Raw genomic sequence first — 14,499 nt, 5'->3', positions numbered from 1 at the left:
ACGCACCCAAGCCAGCTTCAGCATCCCAGTCTCTGGGGGCCTGAGACTGCATCCCAGGGGGCAGGAGGCCGTCTCCCCCAGGGGCAGGACACCAAGGCAATGAAGACCCCAGAAAGCCTGACAGAGGTGGCGTCCCTGTCAGGTGCAGAGAACACGAAGCCCGACCGCCTCAGGTCACATACGCCTGGCAGTCCCAGGACGCCGGAGATCTGAGCGTGAGAGCAAGAACCCACATGCGAACCCGACTGCTAGACGATAATTTAGGAGGATGTATGCGTGCTCTGCAGTAAGGAAAAATTCACAAACAGCACACAAAAAACACGGGCCATAAAGGGGAAGGCTGGCGAATTTGACGACACTGAGGACTTTTAGAAGAAACTTTCAAGAGGGTGAAAGGGGTGGTCGCTGACGGGAAGGGACGTTCACGAGACCAGAGAGCCGACGAGAGGCTCATGTGGGCGTCCGTCAAGGATGCGCGCAGACGGCGGAGACTAAGACAGCCGGGTTCAGAGATGGGCGGGAGACACGCACGCTCCACCCCAGAGGCTGTCCGTCAGCCTCCCCAGCAGCTGGGGAGATGCACATAAACCACGGCTGCAAAACCGAAATCTCCCCCCATTAGAATGGCCACGATGGGAACGACTGGGGCGGCCACGTGTTGGCGGGGGTGTGGGGCAAGCGGAGCCTGGCTGTGCCCTCAGGGGGCGTGCTGGTCTCCCTCCTTCCTCCTGGCCCGGCTCCTGCTCCTTCTGTTCCCCCTGCCTGAAATGCTGTTCCCTAATAATGGTAGGATCTGGAGCAGGTGTGAGAATACATCTGCTCCAGATCCTGGCTCAGTGATGCCATCCCACTGTGCGCCCTTGGGGCTGTGCCTGCTTTTGTATCCTGGGCACCTGGCATGGCACCTGGCACCCGGTGGGGCCTGGGCCGCGTATCTGAGTTGTGGTACGAACCTCATGCTGATGCAGCCAAGGGTTTCCTTTCACCATTGCGGGTTGCTCTCCTTTTTAGGGCATCTCGACCCAGCAGAAAAAGTTGAGGATGCCCACCCCAAATTATGGTGCGCTCTGAACGGAGGCAAGGTGGTCGTGTTTGATGCCTCCTCTTGGACGATTCACCAGCACTGCTTTAAAGTGGGCAATTCTAAATTGGTGAGTAAACCGAGTGCCATCAAATGCGGGCAGTTTCAAGAACGCTTCCAGATTGAGCTGTGCTTTTGGAAAGCCAGCGGTCCACCCGTAAAGGTGCCAGGACGCCCGAATCCCACAGCATCACCGCATCCTGCAAGTAGGAGGGCACTTGTTTTTTTATCTTGAGCTTTCAAACGAAATGGAAGCTTGTCCCGACCTTCACTTAAACGTTCTTGTTTAGTGAGCAGATAAGGGCTTCAGCCACCCCCAACTCTGAAGCCTAAAGATGGTTTTAGGAACGGAGAGGGCAGGGTGGTTTTCTCACATTTGCATTTCCAGGCGTGGAAAGCAGACGCTGCAATCACTTTACCATATTTGGGGGTGAAAACTGAGAACCATTTGAATCAAATTTGCTTGATCTTATAGTTCTCTTGTGGTCGAGAAGCCTCAGTTCTTTGGGCTTTTAGACTGATAACTTAGGCAGCATTATCTAACTGAAAGAAAGTAAATTCGTGCAGAAACCACCTCAACCCACCCTCCAAACCTGAGGTCAAGTTTTGGATCCTTAGCGGGCTTTTTGGAGATTTCTCAAGGCCTTGCACGGCCCTTCCAAAACCACTTCCTACATTTGATTCTGCGAGCTGTCACCCACGGCCAAGGCCTTCCTCTGACCTTGCCTGGAACGGTCCTGCGAATTCTGGTGTTTCCAGGGTGCGGGGCACCCCTGGGCTTTCTTCCCAGTGCTGCTACCTGTTAGCTCAGGACACCAGTGTCTTCCAGGACCCCCTCTGCTGCTCAGAATACTGTCACATCTGCTGCCTGATGGCTTCGCCCTGTCTAACACCCTCTGAGGATATGAAAGAAGCGGCCGTCGGCAGGGTTCTTGGCGGGAAATCCTCCTTTAACATGAAATGACTTTTTTTTTCATGTTTGATGTGAAGAGCAGGATATAGTAAAGTTTACGTACCTAAGTGTTCAGCATTAATTAGTATCAGTTTTGGGGAGGCCCTCACTCACGGCATGTGGAAGTTCCTAGGCCAGGGATCGAACCCAGGCCTCAGCAGTGACACCACCAGATCCTTAGCCTGCTGCACCACCAGGAAACCTCTAATGAGTATCAGTTTTGATGGGCACGTTCCACCATCTAAAAATAATGTGACAACCGTGGCATATCTATGCTTCCCGAAAATGGGGTGGAACAAATATTGCAAATTTAAATACATGTTGCTGAGAGGGTGGGGGATCATTCTTGAAACTGCTAAACCATCCCCCCCCCATGTTTTGTTTTGTTTTGTTTTGTTTTTGTCTTTTTAGGGCCGCACCTGTGGCATATGGAGGTTCCCAGGCTAGGGGTCAAATCAGAGCTGCAGCTGCCGGCCTACACCACAGCCACAGCAACTCGGGATCCAAGCCACGTCTGTGATCTACACCACAGTTCCCAGCAACGCCAGATCCTTAACCCACTGAGCGAGGCCAGGGATCGAACCTGTGTCCTCATGGGTCCTAGTTGGGTTCGTTACCACTGAGCCATGACAGGAACTCCCGCCCCCCACACCATGTTTAAATAATGAGCCTCAGATGTCAAAGGGACAGGATCTGAGGCACATTAAAGCAAAAAATATCTACAAAAGTCTAATGATGTGTTAGAACAAATGGGAAACAAGGAGGAGAAATTAAGGACATTATTCTTATTCTAAAACTTAATTTTTTCCTCTTGGTTCTCAGTTACAAGCATTTCAAAGACTGCTTAATAATAGAATGACTTTTAAAATCCTGGTGAAAATAAAAAGCTGCATTTTGTATCACTCTCTACTGCTCCCCAATCAGGCCAGGTAACAGTTAAATCAGAAAGTTGTCCCAATTATCTGAAAATATCTTCCCACTTGTTTCACAGAGATATTTTATACCATTCAACAAGAAAGAAAGTTAGCCAATTATCTCTAGAAAATGCTGCCTCCTGAATTTCCAAGTTCAAAGTGGTTTCTAAGCTATCTTTGGGTCACGAAAGAAAGACATTTTACTGAAATTGTAACACTTCTCAGGTAGATGCCACAAAAGAAAGGGCTTTTAAAAATGATTAATTCTGAAATCAGCAAGGTAGCATCTTTTTCTAACTTATGAGAATATTTATTGGTGAAATTAAAACTCTCCGTAAAAATAAACTCTTTCTTCTGCCTTAAAGAGAAGGAAGAGTTTGCCACCGTTGATGCTGATTACACTGGCATTACATCTAGTCAACCCTCCAGCGGGATGTACTGCCACGCTTGGAAATCTGCTTATATTTGAAAATCTTAGACATTTGTTCAGTTACCAGTAAAGGCTGCCCACCTTGTGAGTGAAGCTGGACACCAGCCCAGGAAGTTCTGGGAGAAGGCAGTTTAGGAGATGTGACCAGCTGGTTGAGATGTGCGGGCAGACACGGCTCTTTTTCACATGCTCGTGTGGCTTTTATAACTCTTCAATGTTTTAGTTCTTTTTTTTTTTTTTTTTTAATGGCCCCAGGCCATTAAGGAAGTTCCCAGGCCGGCAAAACCGGATCCTTTTAGCCCCCTGGACCGGGCTGGGACTGAACCCACAGCTCTGGAACAACCCGAGCCGCTGCGGTCAGACTCTTAACCCACTGCTCCACAGAAGGAACTCCCAGCATGTTAGCTCTTAATTTCTAATTTCACAAGGTCTAGCAATAACCCCTGGCATTGAGCTTGCTAAGCCAGAATCCCAGAGAACTCACTCTGGCTGCAGAGAGCGCTCAGCTTTGTTTGTGGTGGAGACACAACCGGGCCTCCTTACTGCAGATTTCACATCTCCCTCCCTGTCGGCATTTATCTGTAAGTGCAGGATAAATGCTCACGGTTTAATGGTTTTCCGCAGACATGCCTGTGCGCAGAGCAGGGAAGGGTGAGTCACTGCGTCTTACCAGCTAGGCGACTCTGCCTTCTGGGTTCAGCCCAAACTGTAGACAGGTGTCCTTTCATGGCTAGTTAGTGCCTTTTATTATGCTCTTGCTGTTTAAAACGATGCCCTAGTGTACAGCTGAAGTGCCGGGAAAACACGTGCATTAGACAAGCTTGACCAGGACGTGTTCCGTTCTGATGAGCCGGCGGGGTGCAGCTGACCCTTGCACAACGGGGAGTCGGGGCGCCAGCCCTCTGCACGGTCGACGGTCCAGTGTGACTTTCCTGTCAGTGCCGCGCGTCCTTCGTTCTGTGTCCGCGGGCTCGTGCAGGGCTGCAGGATGTCTTTAGTGAAGAAAGCCCATGTGTAAGTGGAGCCTCACAGTCCAACCCATGTTGTCCAAGGGTCAAGTGTGTATCAAATAAGGTGACCTTAGGCAGGCAGATGACGTTCTGATCGGGTGGCAACAGGGCGACGGGGGGCATCGGAGCCTGCTGGTCCTGGGAGCGGCCAGCGCCGGGCCGCGAGCGCTCGGGTCGTAACCCTGTGCCTCTGCCTCTCTCCTGGCCCCGGTCAGAACTGCATGGTGATGGTGGAGCAGAGCCAGGTGTGGGTCGGCTCCGAGGACTCCGTCATCTACATCATCAACGTCCACAGCATGTCCTGCCACAAGCAGCTCACGGACCACCGCGCCAGCGTCACGGGCTTGGTGGTGCAGGACGGGGCGCCCAGGTTCGGCTGGTCCCCGGGGAGGGAGGGCGGGCTGCCTGGCGCTGGGGCGGCCCGGGGCCCGGGGGGGAGGGTTCACCTCGCTGCGGGCGATCGCCTGCGGGGCCGGGCAGGGAAGCGGGTCTGGAAGGAGGCGTCAGGGGCATTCTTGTCCGTCTCTGGCCACGGGTGCAGAGAAGTTGTTTCTGGTGGCCACCTCCGGGGACGCACCGTGGTCCTGGCGGCTGGCACTCAGCCTTCCCGGCTGTTGCTTGGCTTCTGGTGTCTGCCTGTCGGGGTCCCTGTGTCTCTTCGTATAAGGTCACTGCCATGTTAGATGAGGGTCCATTTGAGGGCGTCCTTTAACTTCCTCTGTAACTCCAAAGCAGGTGGCCTTGTGAGGAACCGGGTCCTGGGGGTAGGACTTGAATGTGTCTTTTTCGGGGACGTGATTCACCATAGGCTGTGTTTCTTACCTCGTTCCCTCCCTGTCTTTGGTGCATCAAGGCCTGCTCCCTGAAGGCAGCCCCGTGTCTCTTCTGCTCTCTGCTGTGTCCCACTTTTGGGACAGGGGCCGGGAGAACTGGGTGGGTCCCCCCCCCCAGTGAGGTGTGCCCAGGCCACCACCCTGAACGGGCACAGCCCCTCCTGGACATGGGGCCATGGCTCTGAAGCTTTCTGCTCATCCCTCATGTCTCAGGGGGGCCCTTGTCCTCAGGCAGGGGGGCCGAGGTTCTCACCCGGAGATTAAAGGCCATCAGTGGGGCAGGGGCCGTACTCGGTACCGGCCAAGCCCACCTCCCCTGCAGCTGCCAGTCACCGACCCTGCGCTTACCCTTGACCTGGAGCAGCGAACACCAGGGGAGGTGCCGGGTGGGCCCAGGGACCCCCCCCCTTCCCGCTGCCTCCCCCAGCCTCACTCCGGCCACCTTGACCGTGTCTGTCCCCCGCCATCGTGCTGTGCCTGCTTGCCCTGGAGGTCACTCTCTTCTCTCTGGACGAAGACTCACGGGGATGTCGGGGCCACGGTGAAGTGTGTGCATTTGCCCTGCAGCGCCGTGTACTCGTGCAGCGCGGACGGGACGGTGCTGGCCTGGAACGTGAGCTCGCTGCGGGTGACCAGCAGGTTCCAGGTGCCGGGAGACGGGCTCTCGTCCATCACCCTGTACAGAGACCGCCTGTGGTGCTGTAAGTTCTGCCCTGGCCCTCAGGCCTGCCGGGCTGGGAGAAGGCGACACCGGCAGCCACGACCCGTTGCCTTCAGTTCACGTGTCCCCACTTGGACTGGGAGGTCTGGCTCCTCTGGGCGCCCGGCTCCCCGCTCCCCTCCTGAGTCTGCCCCAACCTTGCAGCTGACGGGACAGGACGCCCCCGCCTCTGCTTTCCCTGTGTCCCCCGGGGTTGCTGCCACTCCTTCCGACAGCCCTCGCTGGCCCTGTCACTTGTGGATCTGAGCAGGGCCCTTTGCAGGGGAGTGGCGGGGAGGTGCAGACCTCATCAGCAGGTGGTGGCTGCTGGCCGGTGTTCTGTATTTCTGGGCATCACCGCAAAGGCGGCCTGCCCTCCGAGGGCTCCCCTGGCATGTGCCAGGGGACAAGAGTGATGGTGTGAATACTTAAGTTGAAGCACATCTGACAAAGGATGCGCTGCACAAGATGCAAGTGTGCCGTCGTGTCTCGACGGAAGTACCCCCCACGTAACCCTGACAACCGCAACACAGGGCGTTTCCAGCACAGCTCCCCGACCCTCTGCAGGAAACGACAGTTCGGGAGCCTGTCTTGGGTTTGCTTTGCTTGTTCCAGAACGTTCCATAAGTGGACTCTAAGCAGGTATTCTTTTCACCTGGCTCAGTTCCACCACAGTGTTTTTCAAAGGACTCACCCATGAGGCTGGGGTAGCAGTAGTGCGTTGGTTTTGTGGCCCGGGTGCTGCAACGCCGTTACCCATGTGCTGCTGGGGGTGGACCTGGGTTAACGGGGTCTCAGCGTTGAAGACGATGCCACTCTTGCCCGGAGCGGCCGCCCTGTCTCCTGTCCCCGCGGGCGGTCCGTGTGGCTTCTCGTGCCTCGACGCCGGCACCACAACCTGACAGGGTCTGTGCTTTGCCCTCGTTGTCCTGGTGGGTGTGAGCTGTCACCTCCTTGGGGCTTTGGTGGCATTCCTCAGAGAGCATCTTTTCACAGGCTGTTGCCACCTGTGTCATCCTCAGAGAGACGTCTTTTCAGGTCCTTTGCCCGTCCGTCTGCTCACTTTCAAGGCTGTTGCTGGCATGGTTGAGTGAAAACTTACTTATTTTTCCCTCGTCTGTTCTTTTTTTTGGGTGCCTTCATTAGACTGAATAATCTTCTCTCCTGTCTTTTGAGCTCTATGGGTTTTGTTTTACTTTTTAGCAGTTGCTCTGAGGGTTGTGATATGCAACCTTAACGTCTCACGTCTGCCTTAAATACCTGTTACCCCACTTCATGTTTAATGGACATGGTGCACGGTAGTAACATTCCATTTTGCCTCTTCCTGCCCCTTGTTATTGTTAAAGGCAGGCTTTTATTTCTATGAATGTGACAAACCTTCTATTTAAGTTTTTTTTTTTTTTACTTAAGTATTTAATGGTCTTTTAAAGCAATTAAGAAAAAATTATTTGTGCCCATATAGTTTCCATTTTTGGTGAGCTTCATTCCTTCTTAAAATCCAGGTTTCCATCTTGCATCACTGCCCCTTAACCTACGAATTTCCTCTAGTGTTTCTTAGCATCTGCGTCGGCTGTAAACAGAGCTAGGCTGATAGTTGTAATTTTTCTCCTCCCCGCACATCAGAAATAGCATCCGTTCTCTTCCAGCTGTGTTTGCTCCTGACGAGAGGTCTGCCGTCTTTCTCACTGTCCTCCTGAATATAACGCGTCTGGCTGCTTTTACGGTTTTCTCTCTGGTTTGCATGAGCGGAACTATGGTGCTCAGGTGTGAAGGGCTTCGTGTTTATCTTGCTTATGGTTTTTCTTTCTGGAGGAAACTTTTTTTTTTCCCGGTCTTTTTAGGGCCACACCCTCGGCATATGAAAGTTCCCAGGCTAGGGGTTGAATCGAAGCTGCAGCTGCTGACCTACGCCACAGCCACAGCACCGTGGGATCCATGCCACGTCTGTGACCTACACCACGGCTCACAGCAGTGCCAGGTCCTTAACCCACCGGGCGAGGTGAGGCATCGAATCTGCACCCTCGTGGGTGCTAGTTGGGTTCGTTAACTGCTGAGCCAGGACGGGAACCCCTTGGGGAAAACCTTTACCATTATTTCTTCCAGTATTTCTTTTGCCCCTTCTCTCTCCCATGCCTTCTGGGATCCTTATTATATGTTGGTTGGACTATTCAGTAACGTCCCACAGGTCTCAGACACTGCTGTAATTTTTTCGTTCTTACTCTCGTGAGCTTCAGTCTGGCTGGAGACCTGAACCTTTCTTCTTCTGTCCTGTCTGCTATTAAACCCATCCAGCAAATTTTCATTTTAGTTCTAGAGTCCGAATCTGTTTTGTTGATGGCTGTTCGGCAGTTGTGATTTTGGTATTTTCATGAGAGAAAGTGAGCCCTGGCCCTTCCGCTCTGCCACTTGTCCCAACCCCCCTCTCCTGAATTACACACGCTTCACCCTCCTCCTGTATCTCCCTGGAAGTTTTCCAGTATATTTGTCCATGTGAATCTAAAGCCGTTGCCTGCTGGACGCTGGATCACCTGTTTTTCCCTCTAGATTTTTCAGGGGTTTTTCCCTCTAGATTTTTAATCAGGGGTTTTCAGGGGTTTTTCCCTCTAGATTTTTAATCACATTTTCGAGCTTCGCATGTATAGTAATCTTCGTTGTGTCTTGGACACCGCTGATGGCACGCTGAGGCGACTCTGAACTGTAACCGTCTTTAAAGGGCCTTAAGTCTTGTTCTTGAAGGTCATTAAAGGACGGGCAGATCACCTTGACCCTGTGCAGAGGCTTGGTTCTCGGGTTTTCTAGGGTGAGTACATTTCATTTTGACCTTCATTGCCGGGCAGAGCCCTTGCTTCTTGTGTGGGCTTTGTTCTCACACACACGGCCCTTTTAGGGGTTCAAGGGAAGGCCCAAGCTGTATACCAAGCCTAAGAGGGATGGGCCAGAACTTGGAACTCTTACCTCCGTAGCCCTAGGAAGCTCTGCAATCTCTTCTCGGGTCTCGAATGTTCCAGTTCTGCTGTTTATACGTATGTTTTGGGGCCCCCTTATTTGGAGGAGATTCCCCCTCTGTCTGCAGCCCCAGAACATGCCCTCAACCGAGATGGCCTGCTGTGTACTGCTGGAACCTCTGTTCCTCAGTGCCCCACAGAGAACTGGAGGTGCCCCTCCGGGGAGACCCAGGGGACGGCTCAGCTCGCAGCGTGTCCTTCGTTCTTTCAAAGACCACGCTCCTCAGCGTTGGTGGACCTCCAGGGACTGTCAGGCGTGGGTGTGTGTGTGTGTGTGTCTGTCTGTCTGCCTGCCTTCTGTCTACCCATGGATGCGTTTGGACCAGAAGCTTCCTGTTCAGTACCGTGAGGGACACGCAGGTCAGGAGGAGGGTGGATAACCTTGTTTGAAGGATGGAATCCCTTTTGCTTCTCGAGTTGATGGGCCCAGCAACTGTTCTCCCTATTTAAGGACCGTGGCAAACGTACAAGAGGAAGCGGGGTTTCTCCAGGTGAAAGAGGGTGTCTGTTTGCCTGTGAAGGGTTTGTTCTAAGTCTTCACCTAAACAGGCCTAGCTGCCCAAAACCTCGCTCGCACACCAGATGTGGCCTGTGGGCGCTGAAAGAGAGGCTGGTGGGCAGACAGGGCGATGCTCCACGCCCCTGGCGAGGTGAGCCTGGGCGCCCCCAGCGTCCCGTCCTGGCCCTGTCACCGCACTGCAGACCCTCGGTGCCTCCCAGTGTCTGGACGGAGGCTGCCTCTGTCCTCGAAGGACGAGGCCCGGTCGTTGCTCGGAGGGCGTGGACCCCGATGCTGCTCTTCGTGGTCAGCGGTTGCCCTGTGAGGTGGCTCAAGCTGCCGCCCCTGTGCCACCGAGGTTCGAATCTAAGTGTGGTCACGGGTGGTCACTTCGGGCTGGCCTTGTCCTCTTGGAGACTGTGTCTTCATGTGAAAAGTGCGAGGAAACAGCCCTTCCCATGTGAGAGCACGCTGACTCCTGAGAGATGCGAGAGGCAGAGGCTGGGCCTCGGAGCATCCACGGGTGTGAGGGTTAGTGACAGTAACCCCCACAGGTGGCCCTGGCGGGATGGGCAGGCCCGGCTTTGAAGGGGGAGGGGCAGCGGAAGACGGCATCCCCCGCGGGAGCATCACCCCAGGTCCTTCCACCCATGGCAGGGGCGCCTTCCCTTTGGGTGTCTGGCCCACCTCGGGTCGGTGACCGGTCCCACCTGCACCTGCTGCCCCCACCGCGGCCCCTTGTGCTCGCACCATTAGGGTTGGCGTGGACTCGGCCCGCTGTCCCCCAGCCGGGCCAGGCAGCATGCAGAGCCTGCTGGTTGGCGCTGAGGAAGGGCCCCAGGTGACAGCAGTGTCTCTCGGCAGGACTTCCTGCCACGCAGGTGTCCCTAACGGGCAGCAGCATCCGAAAGGGCCTCCTTGGTGCCGGAGGACAGGGCGTCTTGGGGTAAAAGGCTTGCTAAGGGGAGGCTGCAGCTGGCTTCCCGGGTCTCACAGGAAAGGCGTGTGCGGGCTCGGGGGCGCTGGGCTTCGAGTCCCAGAGGCGGCCAAGGACAAGGGGTCATTCCTCTGTGGCCATGAACCCTCCCCCTCCCCGTGATAGGAAGCCGGAGCCCGCCTGGGGGGCTTGCCCCCTTCTCCTGTCCCTTCCTCTGTGGTCGATGGTGCTGCCCGGGGGTTTCGCGCAGGGCGGGCGGTGGAGGGACAGTCCTGCAGCCCCTCGCTCTCCTCGGAGGGGCTCCGTCTGCACCCAGCCTCGGTCCAGCCTCCTCTCTGCAGTACTAACTCGGCGACCCGTGGCTCTGGTGATGTGACGTGGGAGGCCTGGGCTTCCTGCGTGGTGACCAGACGAGGAGGAGCTTCCAGAGGCCCCCAGGGAGGGCACTGTCACCTGCACTTCTGACCCTCGCCCGCGGGCCAGCGGGGGCTGTGGCTCGGGAACAGGAACTCCCCCAGAACCGCGGCAGCGGGGCGGCCTCTTCAGCACAATGGGGCCACGGTCTGCGTGTCCCTGAGAAAACGCGGGGGCGCCCCAGGCCGTTAGCGAGGCCGAGCCGAGGGCGGCCGGACGCGGGAAGGACCCGCGGCCCCGCCAGTCACAGCGCGGCTGTCAGGCGCGTTGGTCCTTGCGCCTGGCCCTCACGCCGGCTCCTCGCCCCGCAGGTGCCGGGAACAGTATCGTGGTCATGACCGCGAATGGATTCCTCCGTCAAGAGCTGAAGATCGACGAGGGCTTTAAGGACAGAAGCGCCTTCCTGGCTTTCCAGCTCCTGCACGAGGTACCTGCCACAGCTGGGCCCCCGCCCGCGTGCCCCTGGGCCACCCGTGTCCTGACCCGTCCCATTTTAGCAGGAGCAGCTGTGGGCGGCCTGTTCCAGGTACGACAGCATCTACGTCTGGAGCCTGGAGGACCTGGCGCGGCCCCCGCAGAGGGTCTGCCTCCGGGACTGCTCGGCGATCACGTGCATGATCAGGGTGAAGCAGCAGGTGAGGCGGGGCCGCCCCCGGAGCCTCCGCGGCCGCGGGGCGCGGGGCGCGCGCTCACGGCCTGCTCTCCCCGCAGATCTGGGTGGGCGGCACGGGGCTGTCGCAGGGGAGACCCAAGGGGAAGATCTACGTCATCGATGCCGAGCGGCGGACGGTGGAGAAGGAGCTGGTGGCCCACGCGGACACCGTGAAGACCCTGTGCTCCGCGGAGGACAGATACGTGCTCAGCGGGTCCGGCTGCGAGGAGGGGAAGATCGCCATCTGGAAGGTCGAGTGACCAGTGACCGCGGGCCGGCATCGCGGGCGGCGTGCTCGGCAGCCACGCGCCTCCTGCGGGCGCCGGCGCCTCTCCCCGGGGGGGGGGGCGGCCAGGCGGGTGGGCGGGGCCGCCGCAGGTGCCTGCCTGGCTCTCCGGCCTCGGTCACGGCGGGAAGAGCCGCCCTTTCTGTCTTGGACCCGATTAAACTACCGTTCCAGGGCGGGGTGCTTCTCAGGCGGTATCTGCTGAGAAGGCCCCCCCTGCGTTGTCTGGATGGTTCCAGCACCTGCGACGCGGGCCAGCCAGAAGCAGTTTAGCCAAAGCCCCAGGACCTGCCGACCTCGAGTCTCCGGTTGTGCTCTTCCTCCAGGCCACTTGCCGAGTACAGAGCCCTATGCTGCCAGCCCTATGCTGCCAGCCCTGACCTCGTCTCCAGCAAAGCTCGTGAGAAGGGCTGTCGGTTTTTGTTCTGTTTCACAGCTGCACCCTGGGACACAGACGTTCCCGGGCCAGGGACTGCATCTGAGCCGCAGCTGCAGCAACACCAGATCCTTTAACCCACTGCCTAGGGCCAGAGGCTGAACCTGCACAGCAATCTGAGCTGCTGCAGCCGGAGTCTTAACCCGCTGCACCACAGCAGGAGCTCCAAGAGGGGCTCTTTTTAAATGACCTCTTTTTGGTTGGACAGGTTGGCGCCTGCCCCGGCTCTTCCCCATCCCAGCAGGTGACCAGGGCCTGCCCAGGGAGAACACTGTGATAAGGTGTCTGGACCGGGTGGCCGGCTCAGGCAAGCTGTGTCTTTTCTTGTTCTTTTTAACTAACGCAACATTTTTATAATGAAGAGACCTAAAGCTTTTTTCTACCAGAGTTCCACCTAAAATAGCACGTACCGACTCTCACCAGATACCAATGTATATTTCGTTTCCACTCTACTCGGGTCTCGCTGCACAGCGTGTGTGCATATGTAGATGGTGCCTTATTATTTAACTGAGGATAATCAGACTGGCTATAAATAAGTATTTGCGGAAAGAGACCAGTTGTGTATTTTTACCGCAACACAGATTTCGTCCCCACACTGTCAGCGAGGGAGGTTTCGGCGTGGTTGCTGCACACAGAGGGAGCAGTGTGTCGGGGCCTGGGGCCTGTCCCCGTGGATCCATGATGCACTCAGCTGCAGAGGCCTTGCCCCAGACCCTCCGCCCCGGGTTTCTGGGCCTGGGACGGGCACCCCGCGAGGCCTCACCCTCCCAGAGAGGTCGCCGAGGGTCTCTGTCAGGCCCTCTGAACACAGCCAGGCTTTGGAGGCATCTGCAGGGTCCAGAAGGTACGAACAGTGACATTCTGGAGCATTCTGAGACCATGGTGCGGAGAACAGCGGGACAGCCTAGTTCCACGTGCCCCCACCCAGTCCCTCTCTCTTCTGGGGAGGGGGTGTTTCCATGACTTCCAGAAGGGGGCCGGCCAGCAGCGAAGGGCGGAAGGTGGAATTGGGCTTTCGTAAACCCACGACACATGAAAAGCGTGTCAGAATCCCCATCAGTACTGCATTCCGACCCACCCGTACCCGGGGGTTTTCACCTTGCGGCGACGTGCACTCTCTCGGTGACCCAGTAGCGGCTGCTGTCCACTTCCGCCCCTCTGGCCTCGCCCGGGAGCTCCCCCCCCCCCTGCCCCCCCAGGGCTGCCACGGGGGGTGGGGGGGGGCGGCTCTCACGCTTTTCCTTGTTCTCGGTGGGGAAGCTTCTCCACGACGGAGACTGCGTTTGAAGTGAGCGCAGAAAGACCAGAGGCGTTTAGGACGCGTCCTTCACCCCCAAGGGGAAAAGGCGGTGGCCCGTGGGGCTCGCGGGGAGCAAAGGCAGCGCGCAAGCGCGGCTCTGTCGCGGGCGAGGGACCCGCCCGTGGGGTCTGCGGAGGGAAGGGCACGTGCGGGCCTTCGGGGCCTCCGTGCTGAGCTGGGGCCGAGTCCGCTGAGTCGTGCAGAGGCCCCAGAGGAGCCAGACTCGTGAAGCAGACGAGACCGCCCTGCCGGCATCAAACGGGTGCCGGAAAAGCCCGTGTAGCTCACACCAGGAGCGGGGCTACGGGGAGCTCCTGCCCGGCTCGGCCGATGCGGACCGTGGGCGAGGCTCGCTCCAGGGCCTGTCAGCCCCGCTCCCTGCTCCCTGCTCCCCGCACACGCCCAGCAGGATGCGCTCAGAGGACAGCCCGGGGATCGGAGGGAGCTGTGCCTTCTGAATTACAAGGGTGTGACTTCTGTCCACTTCTAGAGGATTCCTTAGGAAGATGTAGGGGTGCTTTCTCTGCATGGCGGGGGGTGGGGGGGCATGGCTGGAAAGCCAGGCAGGGGGCCCTGCTGTCGCTGCCTCTGCCAGCATTGGTGTTTAGCACCGTGAGGCTCGGCGCCCCGGGAGGTGGGGCTCGTAGACACCGCAGAGCTGGTTTCTCCCAGTCGGGGTGCGGCCTGGAATGGCTTGGCCTGCTGGGAAGCTCTGGGCTTCTGCGCCTTGGGACAGAGAGGCAGCCTGGGACCCTGGGGGGGGGGGACGGGCAGGAGGACCTGGCTTCCTGATTTGATGCCTGTAAAATAGAGGCATTAATAAAATCAAATCAAAATAAAATAGCTCCTTCTCATAGGGCTGCTTTGGAGACAGAGAAGGGCCATCCACTACCAGGCCTGGGAGCAGCTCAGAGGATGTTCGGTCCTGGGCTGCCTGCTGGGCTCTTGTGAAAAGAAGAAGAAGGTGCAAATAAAAGTGACGGAACTACTGCAGCTGAGTGGTGGCCCTGAGAGCGACATCCAGACATCCACGTCCCAGCCCCCGGGACC

General features: G+C 57.2%; 1 protein-coding gene across 1 annotated transcript in view; it reads left to right on the top strand.

Moving 5' to 3' along the window:
- The window catches only part of DENND3 (DENN domain containing 3), a 47,465-nt gene extending 34,763 nt beyond the window's left edge, over positions 1-12,702 (top strand). The window contains exons 18-23 of the mRNA XM_021088792.1: positions 1,012-1,151; positions 4,603-4,757; positions 5,788-5,921; positions 11,087-11,202; positions 11,273-11,410; positions 11,487-12,702. Coding sequence (XP_020944451.1) covers positions 1,012-1,151; positions 4,603-4,757; positions 5,788-5,921; positions 11,087-11,202; positions 11,273-11,410; positions 11,487-11,687 — 884 coding nt within the window. The 3' untranslated portion in view covers positions 11,688-12,702. The remainder of the gene's footprint in view (positions 1-1,011; positions 1,152-4,602; positions 4,758-5,787; positions 5,922-11,086; positions 11,203-11,272; positions 11,411-11,486) is intronic.

Source organism: Sus scrofa, chromosome 4 (genome assembly GCF_000003025.6).
Source record: "Sus scrofa isolate TJ Tabasco breed Duroc chromosome 4, Sscrofa11.1, whole genome shotgun sequence".
Taxonomy (NCBI): domain Eukaryota; kingdom Metazoa; phylum Chordata; class Mammalia; order Artiodactyla; family Suidae; genus Sus; species Sus scrofa.
Note: the sequence above shows the minus strand (reverse complement) of the source record. Positions and strands in the feature narration are given on the sequence as shown.